This window comes from Rhineura floridana, chromosome 7, assembly GCF_030035675.1.
Source record: "Rhineura floridana isolate rRhiFlo1 chromosome 7, rRhiFlo1.hap2, whole genome shotgun sequence".
Classification (NCBI taxonomy): domain Eukaryota; kingdom Metazoa; phylum Chordata; class Lepidosauria; order Squamata; family Rhineuridae; genus Rhineura; species Rhineura floridana.
This window is the reverse complement of record NC_084486.1, coordinates 684395-704917: the sequence shown is the minus strand read 5'-3', so window position 1 is coordinate 704917 and position 20523 is coordinate 684395. Positions and strand designations below refer to the sequence as shown.

General features: G+C 41.2%; 1 protein-coding gene across 1 annotated transcript in view; it reads left to right on the top strand.

Annotated features, from left to right (window-relative positions):
- TM9SF3 (transmembrane 9 superfamily member 3) overlaps positions 1–15698 on the top strand; it is a 40489-nt gene extending 24791 nt beyond the window's left edge. The window contains 8 exon segments of the mRNA XM_061634640.1: positions 792–886; positions 6815–6945; positions 11557–11696; positions 12554–12622; positions 12730–12876; positions 13739–13822; positions 13952–14028; positions 14697–15698. Coding sequence (XP_061490624.1) covers positions 792–886; positions 6815–6945; positions 11557–11696; positions 12554–12622; positions 12730–12876; positions 13739–13822; positions 13952–14028; positions 14697–14764 — 811 coding nt within the window. The 3' untranslated portion in view covers positions 14765–15698.
- Positions 15699–20523: the final 4825 nt, after the last annotated feature.

Sequence of the window (20523 nt, the reverse complement as noted above, 5' to 3'; positions counted from 1 at the left end):
ATCAGAGTAGCAGTATTCCTGCATTTTGGTTACTTCTAGGATACAACACTGACAGTAATACCGGTACTTCTGATCTGCAAGAAATTGTGTTTAATGATAAGGTGTAATTTTTAGGTAATTTAGATCTTGTAATAGAATTTTGCCAAAGAGTTGTTTGGGTTGATTTTAGTTTTTTATGGTACTGTAATGTAGTTTAATGCTGCTTATTCCAAAAACTATTAACTAGTTTAGTTGTTGGTATCTTATCAAATGTGACAATCTGCATGTCATGGTAAGCCATAAACCATAGCTTATCGTGAATGAGCTGCGCTGCTGGGTTGCTCTTCTCCTAGTGTGAGCAGTAGCAAGAAATGATAAGCCTTGGCTTGCTTTACCATGCTGTCTGGGATCATGGTTTGTTTTTCCCTAAGAAAACCGTGATTGGAAAGTCAAGGTTTGCTCTTGGCTTGCTAATTGTGATTTGTTTAGGGAGATACAATCTTGGGTTGGACAGCATGCTAATCCAAGAATTGTGTCTTGTTGCTTTTGCTCCTACTCGGGGGAAGGGTGATCAGGCAGAGCATGCAGTAGCTTTCTGTGACATGTGAGCATGAGCATAATTACATTTAATCAAGACGTTCATATCAGTTTGGGTTTTTATTCTTGCTGCACGTTCAATTTTTTTGTGTTTTGCACTAGCTGAAGCTAAACATTCAACATATATAATTTATAAAGTGCTGCTGGTAACCTTTTACATTAGCAGTCTTCAGGCAGTCATTTGTGTAGCCAAAACAACATGTCTTTCATTTTAGGAGAGGATCAATGCTAAGTACCGCTATTTTTGTTTATGCTGCAACATCCCCAGTGAATGGTTACTTTGGAGGAAGCCTTTATGCCAGACAAGGAGGTAAGGCTTTTAAAATTACATTTTTTGCATCATATTAAAAATAATTTGGGAATGAATTTAACATTGACCCACCATCCTAGGTTGCTATTGACTTTTCAGAATTACTTACACCATTATACAGTTGCAAATTTTCTGGTTCTGCAGACACCTTGGTACCAGGCAAATACATCTGTGTGGCAAAAATAACTTGAGTATATATTACAGAGTTAATTAACATTGTGGCCACAGTTCTTAATGTTGTAAATACTATTTCCACCAGAAAGTGATCAGGCCTGGAAGTTCATAATATTATTTGTAACAAATTCAAAAAATGATGACTATGAAACACTATACTTTGTAAATTATGATATATGTGTTTGTAAGAAGCTGGCAATTGATTCATTAAGGAGGAAGGTGAAAAGATGCAAGTCTACTGCTATGAACGAGAGCAATTTGCTTTGGAAGACAGAATAACAAGTAGTTGCTCATCTCCTTTTTGAACCCTGAGTAGGTTCTTTCTAGTGGTGGAGAGCATGGGTTTCTTCAGGCAGCGCTGTAATTTGTGAAAGCTCTCCCTTTCCCCTTGAGCAACACTAGCCTGGCTTTTCCTTTTCCAAAATGATTGTCTTTGGGGATAGGCTGCTTCCACCTGTTCAGAAAGGGACTTGGTGCAGAAGGGCTCCGTGTCTGAGGCACTGAAGGGCAAGCAGTCTACCACATTTGTGTCCTCTGGCAGAGGCAGAGAGAAGTTCTTTGTTGCAGTGCTTCAGCAGCATGGCATCGGGGTAGCTGAAGAGGTGCCCCAGCACCCTCCCATATGTCTCTGAGCATACTTTACTGCTCAAGGCCAAACTAGGTTCTCATTGATGGGGAAAAGATATGTCCCCAACCCAAGGCTTTGGAGAGGATGGTGGGTTGCAGGGGTTTCCTAGGTGAGAGCAGACACCAAAAAGAATGAGAGGGTCATTACCATATTCCTTGCAGCTTTTCCTTTTCCTGCCAATCCCGGAAGTCTAGGGTGGGATTGGGCCCCGCTGTAGGTGTTGCCCTATCTATTTCAGGGGTAGTTGGGTTAGTCACTCAACTGTGAACCAGTTCACCTTCAGGAAAACCCAAGGGATCCCTGGCTTTGTTGAAATCAAGACATTCTCTATAGTAAGATGAGGGTGGTGCAGAGAGCCTGGCAGTGGTCTGGATGCACAATGCAATGTAAACTTAGATGGACAAGTTTGTGATAGAAAGACAAGGGAGGGCTGGCTTGCTTGAGAGTAATCTAGCGAATAAGAATTTGTCTATGCTGTATGTTCTACAGTTCTCCATGTGGTGGATGCTATGGGTTGCATCCTAACAAATGAGAGTAGGATTCTGTTCATGAGATGAGATTCTCTTGCCCCATCTCTGCAGTAGTCTCCTGACCACTGCTACCCCCAAAAGGTCCTCACAGATCACATCAAGCAGTTTAATGTGGTGACAAAGCCAACTTCTGTAATGGTGTGGCAGTACATGGAAATGTTTTTGTCTTCATTGTTTTTTTATATAGCAATTCTAGCGATTAGAATTTGAAGAATTTATTAAATACATTGTAGTTTTATTTAACCAACTATTCAGTGATTGTCTAGTACCTGACTGAAACAAGAGTTGCATAAACGGTTGCCTCCATCATGAGCTAAGGAAAGTCCAGCTGCTCAGCCCCACTCTTGCTTCAGAGATCCTCGCTGAGCCTGCTGCTGGGTGACACAGAGGAACACCAATAATGAGGGCAAAAAATGGTGCCTGCATAAATCTAGCACCATATTATTTTTATGTGCAAATCTTTTGTAAGCTGCTTTGACTGCCTGTTTGGGACTATAAAGCAGGATATAACTATTCTAAGTGTTTGACCTGAACTATGCCACAAATGTTACGTTCATGTGTCTTTTACTAGGAATCCCAGAACTCCACAGAAATTTCAAATGCGACTTCTTTGGGGGATTGGGGGGGGGGAAGGTATCCTAGTCCTGCATAATCAAGTACTGGTTAGAGTTATCAAGTGATGGGACAACTTTAAAGCTCTAGGATGATTTAAGTTGTAGTGGCAACCCATTGGTGTTTGATGGCCTAGAGCTCATTGACATGACCATAAAAGAAATATTGAGCGATAAAATAACTAAAGATACGAATTGGATAGCAAGTTTGGGTTGTGCTTGTTGAAGCCTTCAGAATAATAAATAAATAATTAAATCCCAAGCTCTGAATCTTCTAGTGATCAGACTGAAGAGCGATTTGGACATTCAGTTAAACTTTATTTATACTCCAGCCCTTGCCAGTAAATAACCTTGAATTATGCTAGTATTTTCAAGGACATTTCTCCAATCAGAATCGGTGTTCAGAAAGAACCATCACTTGTAATTGCTAACTGAAGTGGTGAGTGCTGCCAGAATTGTAGCCAAAATGGGGCTACTGAGAAATAAAAAGGAAGAATTAGCATATTTTCAGGGTTCCCACAAACTTTTGCAGATGTACAAAAAAGCCTTTAAAAAAAGTTAAGGTGGCAAGAAAACTCCAAAAAGTAACCAATGTGAGCAGAGTGTGCTCATTAGCCACTGAATATACAGTAAAGTTTAAAAAAAGAAAAATGGAACAAGGGACTCGGGGAGGAGAATGGAATGCTGTTCTTGGAGGAAATAGCTGGCAGGTACTCCTTTCATGAAGTATTGCAGAGTGAAAGTTGGAAGGGATCTTAGAAGCCACCAATCTACTGCTCAGTGCAAGTTCTGTGATCATATAGTAGTAGAGTTGGAAGGGGTCTATAAGGCCACTGAGTCCAACTCCCTGCTCAGTGCAGGAATCCAGGTGCCTGTCCAGCTGCCTCTTGAAGGCCTCCAGTGTTGGAGAGCCCAACACCTCCCGAGGTCATGGGTTCCATTGTCGTACTGTTCTAACAGGAAGTTTTTCCTGATGGTTTCCTGTAATTTGAGCTCCTTATTCCGTGTCCTGCACTCTGGGATGATTGAGAAGAGACTCTGGCCCTCCTCTGTGTGGCAACCTTTCAAGTACTTGAAGAGTGCTATCATATCTCCCCTCAGTCTTCTCTTCTCCAGGCTAAACATGCCCAGTTTTTTCAGTCTCTCCTCATATGACTTTGTTTCCAGTCCCCTGATCATTCTTGTCACACTCCTCTGAACCTGTTTCAGTTTGTCTGCATCCTTTTTAAAGTGCGGTGGCCAGAACTGGACATGGTACTTAAGATGAGGCCTAACCAGTGCTGAATATAGGGGAACTAGCATTTCATGCAGTTTGGAAACCACTATGATATGGAATGCAGCTGCAGCTTCTCTGACAGATGCCCATCCAGTTTCTGCTTAATACCACCTCCAGCAAAGGAGAGCCCATCACTTTCCCAAAGAAGTCTGTTCCAGTGTCAAAGAGCTTGTAGCATTAGGAAGTTTCTCCTAATGTTTAGTTGAAACCTGCAGTTTCCATTCATGGTTCTAGTCCTGTCCTCAGGAGCAACAAGTCTGCTCCATCTTCCACCTGACAGCCCTTCAGATATTTGAAGACTGCTGTCATTCCTCCCTTTAACTGTCTCTTCTTCAGGTGAAATGTACCATCTAAACTATTTCTCATAGGACTTGGTTTCCAGACCTTTTACTGTCCTGGTTGCCCTCTTCAAATGCTACAGTTTGTCAGCGTCCTTAAATGTGACACCCGGAACTGGACGCAGTATTACAGATATGGCCTGATGAGTGCAGAGTAGAATAGAGGTATTATTTCTCACATTATGGATACTATGTCTGTTCATGCAGCTTAAGATTTGTGTTAGCTTTTTTAGCAGTCACATCATGCTAGTTCACACCATCATCTAAGACACAGATACCCTTTTTGCATAGTTTGCTACTAAGCCAGGTCTTCCCCATTTGTTAGCCGAGCGCTCGTAACAACTCCCCCGTTGAAAAACACCTGAATATACTTATACAGATGTATTTTCACACCTTAGACTCCTCTGTTTTGCCTTGGGCTCTCATGCTTACTTTCATCTGGCGTAACTGTGCCATTGGGACAGGATCCATCTTACAAGGGCCAATAAGACGATGACCAGAATCACCTGAAACATTAAGGTCACCACAATGGGGTGTATTAAAAGGGATAAACTTCCTTTTGCTCCTTCACTCCAGCTGAGCTGTCCATCCCACCACCTGTGTGTCCCTATCTGTTTAACCTTGGCCACTATGTTGGTGATGGCATGGTGTTCATGTGTTATCTGGAGTGTGGCTTGCTCTCCCAAGTGTTTCACTGCTTCTAATTGTTTCTGTAACATAGGGTGGGAAAGTAACTGTTGGAGATCATCGAGGCCGTAGCCTAATGCAATGGGTCGGAGGTTTTGAAACAAATTCGGATTAACTAATATTCTCTGAATGGTCCACACTGGGACCTTAAATGAAAAATAACATCCTACTATTTCCTCAATACCATAAAAGCATTTATTAATATATATTTAGGTTGTATATGATACTTATCAATAACAATATAATCACAAAACATTCTAAGGCACATGCACCCATGTCCAGAATATACAGTAGTTGAACTTGATTCATTTGTTAGTATGAAAGAGCAATAGGAAACATTAATCATTCTGAGAGAAAAGCAATCTTGATGGGATTCCAAACTATCATCTTCACAAACAAATCCTAAATCCTTACAATGTTGACATCCTTTAACATTAATTGTTACCCATCTTGTATGCTTAACTATAGCCCACTGGTGAAATTCCTGGGCATAAAGAACTAAGTCTTGATATACAGTGATTCCCAAGGGAATTGCAGGATAAACAGTAATGATTTCAGCCGCTTCTACCATTACAATAAACAATCTTAGTGCATGATTTTGCCTATCATATGTGGCATTAACTAGGCTCCGCTAGTCTTCCAATTTTCTTTCTCCCTTAGAAACCTGATTTCAAATTAGGGACCTAATTTCCCTGGGTATAAGCCCACTATCTGTCATGTGGATAAGTTCCAAAGCCACTGTATGTGCCCAACTCTGTATTTGGGTGCACGTAATGGCCAAGGAAATATTCTGTTGTAAGGACTGTATGTTGTTTACAATTATCTTTTTCAATTCCCTGTTCCCACATAGGAGTGGCAGATAGAAGGGGAGGAGTTAAACCCTTGGGGGGTTCGAGTGAATGAAAATTGCTGACCTTTGAAACTGAAGGCAAACTTATACCAACAGCGTGGGTCCAATGGGATAGCAAAGAAAGCATTAGCCAAAATCAATTACAGAAAACCAATGGGATCCTGCCGCCATGGCAGTTATTATTTCATTATATTTGGCCGCTACTGGCGCAACTGGGGGTGTATAGGAATTCAAAATTCGATAATCCACCGTCATTTGATAAGTGGTTAAATCTGCTGTCTTCAAGATGGGCCACAGGGGGGAGTTGCATATTGACTGCATTTTTACTATCACCCCTTGCTCTAATAATGCGTCAGTGGTTTTCCAAATGCCTGTTTCTGCCTGTAGTGGGTATTTATACTGGCGTTGAGGGGGGGGCGTTCCCTTCTATCAATGCACTGCCTTCCACCTTTCCACCTTGTTCTTGGTCCACACCTGTGGGAAGTCCCGTCTCCAAGGCTCCTCCTCCACAAGAGCCAATGGGCATGGGGCCTTAATAGCTGCTCACCGTTGACCAGCAGACAATTCCAATGGACCATTCATAATTTGCCATAACATTCCATTAGCCATGTCTACTGTCAGATGATGTGAACGTAAGGAGGGGGCTCCCAAAATGCCTCCCTCTCTACCCCTGTGCACTGCACTCTCCATTTTTCCTTTTAGTGTCCCTAATGTAAAGGGAACATCTTGCCAGATTATTGCTTCTTCCGACTTTCCTCCATATCCAATGAGATTTACTTTTTCCAGCTACTTCAGTCCTCAACCTCAATTTCATAGGAACATTTTTCCTTGCAGGAAGGCGGTGGATAAAGCAGATGTTCATTGGGGCATTCCTTATTCCTGCAATGGTGTGTGGCACAGCCTTCTTCATTAATTTCATTGCAATCTATTATCATGCATCAAGGGCTATTCCCTTCGGGACAATGGTGAGTACTTTATTTAGCGCTGCAGGTTTAAACTTTCATCAGCAAGAATGCTATACATTGCCTTTGGTAAGAAATTGATAAAAGAACAGGCATACCCCGCTTAACGTTGCTTCACTTAACGTTGCCTTGCTATAACGCACATGCTCCATACGTCCCCATACCCCGCTTAATGTTCGGCCGCTTCGCAATAACGTACACTTTATTGGCATGACGCCGCTGCCATCTAGTGGTGATTGCGTGCAGTACAAGTGAAGACAATTGCTTCACTTAAGTTTATTTTTGCTTAAAGTATATTCTCCGGTCCCATTGCGAACGTTAAAGCGGGGTATGCCTGTATGTAGGAATTTGAATGTAAAACTAATTAGATCAGATCAACAAGAAAGCTGAAAGCTTACATTTAATGATCTATTCTGAGAATTAATTGATTTAAAGCAGGGACATGGAATGCTTTTCAGCCTGAGGGCCAAATTCCTGTCTAGGCAGTTTTCTCGGGGGCCACATGCCAGTGGTGGGTGGGGCCAGAAGCAAAAGGGGGGGGGAGCAATAAATGTTCTATTTACTCACACATCCCTCTATTCAGTCAAACAAGAAGCATTAACAGAGGTCAAGTATACATTCTAGTCAGGAAAAACGCTCAAGGAGGGTGCAAGGGAGGGTCAGGGAAGGGTGTGCTCTGTGGGGAAGGGATGGTCTGCGAGAGTCCTGAGGGCCAGTGAAAGAGGCCTGAAGGGCCACATTCAGTCCCTGGGCTTGAGGTTCTTATCTCTGATTTCATTTGCTGTCTCCCCAAAAAAGGCTCCTAGAGTGGCTTATTAGATCAGTAATAAGACTGCCTATATCCCCAGGCTTATATTCTAAAAGACATGACACACAACGAAAAAGGGATGGAGGGGAAGAAGGAAAAAGGCAAGCAGATCTGAAAGTTAGTTTTTATAAACAACGAGCTAAATGGAAACAGTTCAGGATGGAAACTAGCCTAATGGAATGACTGCTGCTAGAAAACTGTTACGGAAAGCCAAAGGGAGCTGGTCTCTGCAGGAATAAAATGAAATAGTTTTATGATACTGGATCAGATTCAGTTATAATTGTAGGATTTGCTTTGACATTTTTGAATGAAATTCAGTCTTCGCTCAACTCACCTTAAAAAAAAACAACTTTCAGTGACTGGGATGTTCGCAAAAAAGCCCCTAACATTCCATTAAAAAAAAAAGAAGTTACTCACTGCTCTCAAGGGAAGGAGGGCAGTTAGCTTAAGGCAGCCTTGGGAATGCAGTCTTCAAGTTTGGAAAAGGGGCCTCTCTCTTTGACCCCCAGATAGATCCCTGAGATTCCCTCACCTTGAGCTCCAGGACAACTGGCCCAGTGGGGGCACAAAGTTCCTCCCACCAGCTGTCCTTGCCCATGTAGCTAAGCCTGGCAAAGGAGCACATTTCTAGGTCCCAGCACACAGGCACCACTCCAAACACGTATGAGCCTATGAGTGTCATGCACTGTGGCTGCCTTTTCCACTAAGCCTTATAGGCCACATAGCAAAAGAGGTGGTCTTTGATCCTCACAGAGGCATGAAAAACCTGCAGAGGAAAATGCAAGTACAATACCCTTGAGGAAGGGAGGACTTGGATCACCACCAGGAAGCATGATGCATGCCTCCTGAAGTATGTGTGTGTGGGGGCGGTATCCACCCTGACTTTGTGAAGTGGATTAAAGCCACCTTTGACCACTACTTAGTGTAGGCTCTTCCTCTTTATCTGGAAGGCTTCATATGATGGAGCTGGGTGTACCCTTCTTTCTCAGGCACCCAAGGGGTATGTGTGTCTTGCTGATCTGTTCCTCAGGCTAGTGGATAATTACCTCCACCCAACTACTGACTCCTGATTGCTTCTCCATCCCAGTGGAAGAGTTGCCTGGGGGGGTGGGGTGAAAACAGATTCGTGCTTGGTGCTCTCCCTCCATCACAACTCCTGCAATCAGCCTCCCCGTTCCACTTGGTTCTCTCCTCCAGGTTTGCCTTGTAATGTGCTTCAAGTTGAATGGGAGGGAGGGAGAGAGGTGAGAAACTGGTGGTTGTGATGAACTGCCAGGGAAGCCATGATTTGGTTCTTGCTCCATCCTCTCAATTGACTTTTCCTAAGGGTCAGCACTTGTGACCCTATCTACAGAGAGGGAACTGTGCATCTTTCACTGGGCTAAAGGTGGCTGTGTGGTCAGACTTAACAATTTCCCCCCAAAAATCAACCCAGTGTTTCACAGGGTACAGGAACTATTCTTCCCTCTTTCTGTCCCTCCCTGACATTTGGTCTATTTTTGAGAGATAATGGCATGTCATGGATGTATGCAGAGCTATTAAGCTGTGTATTGACAGGACAAAGCCATAGTGTCAGCACAACTCACTCTTCAACTTGTCAAGAAGTCTAGACTTCGGGTTAAGACGGTGCCCTCAGCAGTAGCAAACCTACAACCTCCAGGACCCATCTTTTGCCTAGCTGATCTAGTCCTGTTGTGGAAGGTGTTTAGGATTTGAGTTTTGTGCAGCATGTAGCTTTGCATGGAGAGAGGCAAATGGAATAAGAGAGTGGCTGCTATCTGAAGCACTGTTTCGTGCCTGTTTTTTTGCTGCTTGGTTTAATACTGCACATAGGACACAAAAACGATGGATTTACATCACAAACCATGGGATCCCTGCTCAGTGGAGTTGTTGCAGGCTGTGACGCCCTTCCCTGGCTCTCCCTGTCAGGTTCCTACCTGCTCGTGGTTACTGCCTGTCTCTAGGCACCACCAGGGACTCCACCAGTCCGGACTGTCCTTTTTTATGGTTTCTCTCCCCGCTCTAGCACAGATCTCAACAGATCCCCCTGCTAGGCAGCACCACCAGTCACGTCCTATAACCAGTAGTCCCAGAGACTCGGCCTGAGTCTCCCTCAATTAGGTTACCTCTGTGACTGCGTGCTTAAGCTGTCCCAATCCCTTTGATTTACTCAGACTGTGGTGTTATTCTTCCTTTTATACTGTCAGCCATTTTAAACATTCAGCCAATCATCCAACATTCTACTGCCCATTCACTCCCCCTTCCTCTTTCATTCTACTTACCATGTACCTCCTATACAAACAGCACTTACCCTATTTACACTAATACAGGAACATCACACAGGCAATGATGGATCTTTTTAAGAACCATTTCAGCAGATGTGGCTTCTATCATAGCTCCAGTCCTACAGACCTCCGTGGTCCAAATACACCAGTAGATGGGTTCCTTGGAAAATCACACATCTAATATGGAGGACTGCAATGAGACCACATCAGCCCTTCTTAAGACCTTACAGGTGGACAGCATAGCACTCCACTCAAAGATAGTGGACTTAGAAGGTAGATCCTGAAAAAAAACAACTTACACATTATCAGGGTAAGAGTGTTAAACGAGGCAACCCCATGTTGTTTGCCGCCACTTTATTAAGAGACCTTGTAATCTTGGACATTGAGGAAGCCCACCGCACTCTAATCCTGGGATGAGAATGACCCAGTGGTTGAGGGAATGTTTTGTCCTAGCATACAGTGTTAGCAAGTAGCATGCTTGTGAGGTAGGCTGCCAGAACAGCCAGCTTCTGAAAAAGGAACTTACTGGTGGAAACATGCTAGTTGTCAATGTCTACATTTGCCAGACGCTACAGAACAGTCATTCTGCTTATCTGAGGCAGCCTCTGGGAGGTGTGTGCTCCATAGGATTTTGCACCCATAGGTAGCCAAATAGGGGGCTGTTGACATTGTGCTTCCTGCACTGAGATGTGCAGCTTTTTGACATCCCCAAGCTAGCTGCCTTTCTCCTGGTAAGGGAGATGGAGATTTTGGACTTATCAATGAATTGCTTTTCTTCGCAAGGAATGGAGGAAAGGTAGGTGCAATATTTTGGAACCCTGCTGCTTTTGGGGGTGTTGGTTTCTTCATTTTCAGATTTGTTCCTTTAGAAAACATTAGGAAGAGACAGTATCTTTCCATTCTGTCCTCCATTCCTCTGGCCAGTCCCAGAGGCTGGACTTTCTCTGGGGGCCCCTCCCATGTAGTGAGATGGTGAATGTCACTTGGTTTTTTTTGTTAAGGTAGCATACAAGTGCCACTTATGGTATCTTGCAGGATGTCTCTGTTTTGGGCCTGTGTTGTTTGTGGATAGTTTGTCTCTTTTTGACATACTACTTTTATGGAAGTGTCTGGGTGGTTGATGGAGGACAGACCCCTCCTCCTCTTGGACTAAGATTTAGAGACTGCATTCCTGGCTCCAAGCTAGCTGCCCTCTTTCCCTCATGAAGAGCAGAAAGTCACTGGTAAGTACAGGATTTCTGTACTTTCATCCACCCTGCAAAACGTTAAGGTTGCATCTTCCACCTTTTAGTTTTGCTGAACAAAGTTATGTAGAAGGCTGTGTTAATTCTTCAGAATGAAATCCTTAACTTAGTTTAGAAATCTTCAGGTATTTAACCTCTCATGGAATAAATGCTTTTGTTGCCATTCTGAATAGGCATGTTAAGATTAATGTTGCTAGAAATTAGAAATTGTTTTAATGGATGCTTGTGCTTGGATGTATTTTATATCCTCTCTTCTTGTGTGACTATGAGTTTACAGGTGGCCGTATGCTGCATCTGCTTCTTTGTTATTCTTCCCTTGAACCTTGTTGGCACAATTCTTGGACGGAATCTTTCGGGTCAGCCCAACTTTCCTTGTCGAGTCAATGCTGTTCCTCGTCCAATTCCCGAGAAAAAATGGTAACGTATGCATGGTTTCTCTTAGCATTCGTGCATCTGGTGAAGTAGGTGGTTGTCCATGAAACTAGATTGCCCCTTTACTAGCCAAACTGCCAAGAAGGTCAGTTCAATTTTATGTTAAATACTTGCTGAGAAATAAAGCCTTACCGGTGTTATTGGTAGTTGCCATTTTTTTCAGTGGCTGTGAGAACAAAGAGGCAGTTAACTAGCTGAAATTGGAAGGATAATTTTTTGTGGGCTACTTAGGACATTGTTATTGTTATCGCGTATATATTTGTGTACACACAGAGAGAGAGAGAGAGAGAGAGTGGTATAGTGATTGGACTATGACCTGGGAGACTAGGGTTCAAATCCCCACTGAGCCATGAAGCTCGCTGTCTGACTTTTGACTAGTCACAGTCTTTCAGCCTAACCTACCTCACAGGGTTGTTGTGAGGATAAAATGGAGAGGGAGGAGAATCATGTATGCTACCGTAAGCTCCTTGGAGGAGAAGTGAGATATAAATGTCAAAATAAAATAAATATATGAACTGACAGCTTTTATATCTGTTTCTGTATTTTGGTCTGTACTTAAGGTTGTGGTGGATTGTATGGTTTTATTTTTGGTCTTGTTTTTGGTCTGTTGGCTGTAATAAAGAGATGATAAAGTATTGTGGAAGATTTAGAATCGAAGTGAGCAGCTGGATCCTGCCAGTAGGCCAGATTGTCTACCCTCTGTGGGCCACTTTCAACAGGTGGGCAGGCAGAGTTGCCCACTGATGATTCAGACTTCAAAGGAAGAATTGGAAGAGTCTCTCTGTCAAGTGATCTATTCCAATAATGGTCAAATTAGAAAGTTAATTAGTATTTCTTTTCAGGTTTATGGAACCAGCGGTTATTGTTTGCCTGGGTGGGATTCTCCCATTTGGATCCATTTTTATTGAAATGTGAGTCTTTTGCCTAAAAACTTTTGCAAGTGTTTACTAGTAATTATCAGCCTAATGTAATTAAAAGTTCATGTCCGTACAGTAAACATGGCTTCCTGTATATTTAGGTATTTTATATTCACCTCCTTCTGGGCTTACAAAATCTATTACGTCTACGGCTTCATGATGTTAGTGCTGGTTATTCTCTGCATTGTGACAGTGTGTGTGACAATCGTGTGTACGTACTTTCTACTGAATGCAGAGGACTATAGGTGGTAAGCATGTTTTTTCATTTACTAGCCAGTCTTAAGCAGCAAAAAGGTAGATGCAAGTGCTGCACAATGTCAGTTCCACACTTGGAAGGAAGTGATCTTTCAGCATGGCAGCACCTACAGTCTGGTACTCTCTGTGCATTGACATTAGATAGGTTCCTTCCCTGTACTTTTTTGCACCTGCTAAAAACTTTTTTCTTTAGGCAAGCCCAGATTTGTAAAGCTGGTATGCATTTAATATGTAATTTTGAAAATAATGTCTATTTTTAACTGATGACTATATTTTGACATTTTTAGGTCTTCTTGTTTTTAATTTCTTTTTATTGACAATTGTAATGTATATTGCTTGGAGGTTTTCACATAGGAAGCTGCCTTATAGTGAGTCAGACCATTGGTCCACCTAGTTTGGTACTGCCTACACTGACTGGCTTTCCAAGGTTTCAGGCAGGAGGCTCTCCTAGCTCTACCTGGAGATGCCAGGGATTACACCTGGGACCTTCTGCATGCAAAGCAGGTGCTCTATCACTGAACTATGGCCCTTTCCCTATAACTAATATTTGCCTATTTAGGTTACGAGTCTCCAATGTTAAATACACTTTAAAGGAATATTACCCATTGGAATGTGGAAGATGGAACTGAAAAATGGTGGTTCCATAAAATGCATTATGGATTGTGGACCATTTGTAAAATAGTAGGGGGGGAAAGTTTCAGGAAGTAGTCATGTTACCTTGCTTTTTCATGCAAGGCAGAAAATAGCTGATCAGATTTTAATGACTTCCTGCTATGGTTCTTTGTGGATTGTCTTGTACTATTTGCAAAACTGCTTTATGCGTAATTGTTTGAGATATTTGTGTCTGTTTTTCAGGCAATGGACGAGTTTTCTGTCTGCTGCTTCAACTGCAATCTATGTTTACATGTATTCCTTTTATTACTACTTTTTCAAGACAAAGTACGTAGCCTTTGATATTTTTTTCTTCCTTTTAGAATACCGAAACTAACAAAGCTTCCCACAAAAAAATGTTTAATTATTGGCATCGTGGGAGATACTAAAAAATCTGCTTCTTCCTCTTTTTTTCAGGATGTATGGCTTGTTTCAGACATCATTTTACTTTGGTTATATGGCAGTATTTAGCACAGCCCTGGGAATAATGTGCGGTAAGTATTCTTACCCTTAAGTGCGGTCATCTCCTCTGTTCTCTGCCAGGCCCATTCTGTGATTTTCAGCCTTAAATCAGCATGTGTTTGTCCTGTCTGTGACTTCCTAGTCTACAAAGAAAACAGAGAACATAAGTTAGGAATGCTCCTAATTGGGGGGGGGAGCATTCCATAAATTGGTTTTGTGGACATGGTTGGAGTAAATGTGTTTACTATTATATCAGAGTTCTAGTCCTTAAGGTTTGCTGCATGAACGGCTTTGTAGTGCATGTACAACCACTAAGCCAAAAATGCACATTTTCAGTTATTTCAAATAACACAAGGACTCCATGTTGTAGGTGTGTTTAAGTGTAAGCATGCTCCTGGAGATGGAAAGAAGCTTGCACTCAAGGTTGAACACAGTGTAAATAAAAAATGATACACCACAAATGTTAATGGTAATGATGTGTGCATACCCTAAACTGAATTTTAGGGAGGTAACATTTTGCAGGCTATATAGTTATATGACATTAAATATATTTATTGAACCTTATCCTATGCATATTTACTCAGGGGCAACTCCTACTGAGTTCAGTCGTACTTATTTCTAGCAAATATGCTGAGGATTGCAGTTATTATCTCATTGAACTTAAGTGAATCTAAGTTATATATTTGTCTTGTTTTTGCAGGAGCTATTGGCTATATGGGAACAAGTGCCTTTGTTCGAAAAATCTACACTAATGTGAAAATTGACTAAGGAAACTGAACTCTGGAATGGTTAACCAGTAGGGTAGGGTGGGGTGGGGGTGGGGACAGAGTATATAAACTTGCACACCAAAAAGCGCAAGAAGAAAATTGTGTATTTAACACTGGGCACTCTGTGGGTCTCTCTTTTGTGGATCATTTAAAGCAACATCTGTTTTCATTGATCCTAGGTTCTTACTGACTTTCTTCAACTGTTCTCAGCAAAAGCTTGGATTATATTCAGTAGGCATTACCACAGTACATGCTAATCTTCCCACAAACTAGCTCATAAAGATGAAATAGACTAGCTCTCTTCAGTGAAGAGGACAAACTGTATTTACGCATTTGTTCCATTCAAAAGAAAAATGAAACTTGTGGCTTTTAAACTTTGCTGATTAGTTACTGGTACTTTAAAATACCATTCTGGAAATATTTCTTCCCTCCTATTGTCAGTACTATTCGACAGGGTAAAGAAACACTGGGTGCTACCAGATAATTTGCAATATCACCTATTATAAAATATTCATGCATTTGTTTTAAAAAGACAAATATTTGCATGCAGTATCAGTTTAATAGGACCAACTTTCCATTTTTTCATCATTAAAGGAATGTCCAGCTATATCTGAGATCCATCCAAAGAAACTTAAGTACAAAGGTGGAGTTCTCTGCACTGCAATTTTTGTACAGTTAGTAAGCAAAAATGGTAAATAAAGATGATGCAATCTGTTTTTATTCAACGCTTGGAGGTCTAGGTAACAGAAATAATTGAATGTGTACAATGATTTTTTTCTTTTTTCCTAACTCAGCCACCCATCCCTGGTTTGGAGTGTTTACTTGATGATTTAAAGGGGTAACAAGTGTATAAAACATTAAATGATGTAACTTAGATGTAGCTCCCAAATGTATTTGGATGTACAGATTTACTAAAGAATACTTTTTTCTGATAATTCAGTGTACAAATGTGTGAATTTAGGTGGCTTTTTACATCTTGCCTGCTGTTGCATGAAATGTTGGGGGTTTCCTCGCAATGTGTGTGTGTGTCCTGTTTTCTGTTGACCGAAGCTCTTTCAGAAGCAAAAACTTGTAATTTATAGCAGTTTATTTTTGTTTAGTTATCTCCGGACACTTAGGTAACATCTAAAGCAATGCTGCTTTAAGTGTTCAGAAAATTTAAAATAAACTTTTCAGACAAATGTTCTGATTGTGAAAAATAGATAAATTTTGCAGTTGGAATTTTTTTTAAAGCAGTGCTACAGAATACCAGTATCTGAAAAAAGTGCTACAGATCTTCCAGGTACCAAAAGCCAGAGGATATGTCGCAGTAGGATTCCATTGTGCTTTGTTCATCTAGAAAGAACTTGCCTGGCTCATAAGAGGTTCCTGTTAAGTAGGCTATGTAGGTGAAAGAGAGAGAGAGAGAGTGGACAAATAAAGATAATTTCTGAAGGTCTTGAAGGTTAGTTGCAGCAAGGCCTTCAGAGTTTCTTGTTTTCAAAGATGGTTTGAGATATATTGCCAAGACAAGGCTGATGCCAAATAATGCCGGTGTTCCCAAAAGACAAATTACTGAGAGGGGCATTTGTTAACCCTAAATTGTGTGTATGGTGTATGTATGTATAAAGCAAAACAATTTTCCTGAGGTAAGCTCACTTGGACACTTATTTTTACCTTAGAAAATTGTGAAGGAAGGGAAATAAATACAATTTACTGTAAGTGAATTGTAGCTGGCTATCTGAAATGTTTTATATGTGTAGTTAAATTCCATGGTGGGTCTGCAGTACTTTTCGTATCTAAATGGCAGACAGATATTAAATGATTTTGGCCCTCTTGTTTTGGTAGTGTTTGCAATTCATTCTATAAACACTGGTTTGATTTCTAAATTCTAATACAGCAGATTAAATCCTATATTACTGGACAATGTCTTTTCAGCAAGATTTGCATAGGCATGCTGGCTAAGTCCCACTGAAATATTTGCAGATTGAATAGTAGTGGGATGTGCCTATATTTGTGATGTGAAGTAGATTAAATGTTTTGAAACTGGAACTGTTACTTGAATTAATTAGAAGGGTGACCAGAATTTCAAGTTGGCTGTCACTGGCGAAATATTAGTTTACATTTTCCCCTCGATTTTTGGTTTCTGCTTTCTGTGCCAAGAATATCCAAATTATGTCCCAGAGCAAATTCTGCCAACCTGAATAAAATAGGCAAAATGAGTGATGTGATTAATTCACATTTGTTCATATTCAGCTCTTTACTGTTACCATTCACAGTGCAGCTTACAATGTTAGAAACAATTACAAAAAAATAAACATGTCAAAACCAGCAGAGTAGTAAAAACAAAGCAGATAGCACAATTAAAACCAATATTTAAAAAAATGCTCACCTGGTGCCAAAAGGTCACAAGTTTTGGCACCAGGTGAGTCTGCCTGGGGAGAGTGTTCCATTGATGGGGCACCAAAACAGTCCTTTGCCAACCACCTAATTTCCAAAGGTGCAGGGGCTACCTGCAAAAGAGCCTCCAATTATGGCCTTGGCATACATCAGATTCATGTGGGAGTATGCAGTACTTGAGATACCCAGGTCTAAACTACATAGGGCTTATAAGATTACCACGAACTCCTCGAATATTGCTCAGAAGTGGACTGGCAGCCAGTGAAGCTGCTTAAGAACTGGCAAGATGTGTTCCATTTGGTCCGTCTGAGTCAACAAATGGGCTTGAGGTGCAGGGTGTGCAAACAACAGCTAACTCCTACAGGAAAAAGGTAAACTTTACATGCCTAGGTTAAATGCTGCAACTTCCCTAAATGTTTTGGTAAAAGAGATTCTTCTAAGCTGAACGTGGTAAAAAGGTTGGGGTTTCCTTCAGGAGATTAAATTGCTAAAATAGGGATGTTTAAATCTTCATAGATTCTGAAGTATGTGTGCTTGGCATGCAGAAAGATACCCAGGAGACTATTAGGCTGCACCCCTGCCAAGACAATGTTCTTACCAGGCCCCCGCCATAAAGCAGAAATCGCCGTAAAGCGGAACCCATTGATATAATGGGTTGTGTTGCGCGAAAATGCCGCAAAATCGGCTTTAAAACGGGGAATTTCCCCTAATTGAAAGCCGCCGCATCAGCAGAACGCCAGAAAACAGAATGCTGTAAAGCGGGGCCCTACTGTAATATATTTTTAACTGTTTTATAGTAGATGTATCTCAGATTATCTTCAAGTAGGGCATCCGTATAGAGAAAGAAAAGTTGGTGCCGTGATAGGCACCGAATTCTCTCTAGCCTAAAGCATTGTCAACTAGATTCACTAGAGATTAACTAGCTGCCTTCTCACAGATGCAATACACTTCCCAAAGTGGAGTACTTGGCGATAGACCACAAGTTCCCTAAACTATTACCAGGGCTTCCAGTTCCCACTTCAAGCTGTTTGAGTACAGGACTAAACACTTTTCCACTGTAGATGACATTCCCAGGTTTAGACATGGCTATTGGTTGCTTTACACTTGCATTGAATCTCATTTACTGTATTATTGCCAATTCTTGTAGTAGTCTATTTTGGAGGTCTTCACTTGGGTTTTTACCCTGCTTAAAAATTTAGAGACATCAGCAAGCTTGATCACTTTCACCGTTCATCTAGCAATGAAAAGTTTAATAGTACCTGTACAATATTCCTGTATGGTGTGTTGTGCATATTACACTGCATAAATAATTAGGATTATAAATTTGCAGGGTACCTTGAGGTTAGGCATACCTAATCCACCCTTCTTTTCTTATTCAGTAAAATGTTCCTTTTAGAGGAAGCCCAGAGACAAGAGGAGAACTGCTGCCATTTTAATAATGCTTCCTCAATACTTCTAGGTTAAGTTCAAAGTAAGAAGTTAATATGAGGTCATAAGTTCCATTTTATTGTTGGTGCCTAAACTATCATGCACATGGCTCTTTTGAGCATGAATATAATAGGTTACAGTAGTAATGACACTAGTTACTTCAGTCCTGCAAAACCAGTTGTAACGAAGCGGAAGCAACATCATTTTTCTAATGTGAAACTACAGAAGTTCTGGCAGCTGTCAACAGATCGGTGATTTTAAATCATTACTTTAAATTATGCCAAATGCACAGAGCTTTGCTGAGTGAAGGCTACAATTCTAAATACACTTGGCTAAAACCAGGTGGAACTCTGTACTCAACTAAGTAGACATGTTCTTGCCTATAGCAACTGGCATTACAAGATATTAAGTGCTCTGTAGAACTAAAGGGTTAATTCTGCTTTCCCTACTTGACAATGGAACAGCCGTACTCGCAGAGCGCTAAAATAACCTCCTGCTGAAAGGACTTTTGTTTTCTGATATCATCGGTGTGTTCCTCAAGGTCTTTTGCATTTCTATTCTAATAAAAAGAGCCTTCCCGTTTTATCTTAACTTACCCCAAAATGTCATTCTGCAGTTGAACGATAAACACTACTTGCTGTTTTAGTACAACATATTCAAAGTAACTTAGAGAAAATAGTAAAGATGCACAAATATCTGATTAAAATAGAAAGTTGGTGTTAGGTCCAAACCAAAACTATGAGCTGTCCACAACTTTACTCACCTCACGTACACCCTGGGAAGAGTGCGGAGCTGAGAAATCATAACCCGCTGCCAGAGGCCAGGAATTTACACGACAACAAGTACCTTTGCAAAGGGGACCCAAAACCTTTCCAGCAGGATGCCTTCCAGAGATTGGGAACCCCGTTTATTGAAAGAGTCCAGATTATATACCCTCACAGAGAGGTTACAGGGTAGGGGAGTAAAACATCATAAAACATAAAACTACATGGCAGTATAGAGGTCAGAAGAGGGGAAGGGGCACAGGAGGAGGAGGTGAGAGATCTGCCAGGGACATGTCGCCCCCTTTGGAGATCAGTCTTGTATATTATTACAACCTTGAGATAAGAACTGGTGCCAGGATGCTTAGGAAAACTAACAGGGAACATCTAAACAAAAGACAACACCAGCCACATTCTTGTAGGGCAAAGGCTTTCATCCTTTGACACGTCTCTGTTAAGTCTCAATAAACATGTGAAGATGTGGATTCTGTTCGTAGTTTGAACCACATTCTTCTTGCAAAGCTATCTGGGATGGAAAGTTAGGTTAGGGGCGAATAAACCGACATCACTTTATTTCTTCCTTAAGTCAATTTTCCCCTAACATTGGTATATAATCTATATACCAACAAAAACATAAAAGCTACATTAGCAGTAACATTTGTAGAAAATGCTGAGGCATAGCCTGGAAAATCATTTAGAAATAAAAAGTCTTGTATACAAAAAGATCTTGGGGACAGGCCAGAGCTTGGAAGATTACTTTTAAAAAGTAATAAATTACAGTTACAGTTACATAGCCCAAAAAGTAGTAATTATCGTTACAATTACAATTGCTCTGAAAGTAACTGATTACTTTTCCTCCAAAGTAATCACTACAATTACATTTCATTTCAGTTACTTAAAAAAATTCCTACAAGGTGCTGGCCTTGGCTCCTGCACATCTAAGTAGCCTAAAACAACATTAAAAATAAACAAACACATACAGAGGTAGTAGAATAATTATTTTTATCCATAAGATAGCAATGGTGGTCTCTCCGCTGGTAAGGGAGGTGGGGAGGGAGGCAGAGGCCACAGCTCAGATCTTTGCACATCGAACAAAGTGCAAAACCCCCCCCCCCCACTCAGGAAGCCAGCATAATCTTTCTCATTTAACCACCTCCCGGACCCTGCCCTGCCACCAAGGGCCACTCACTCA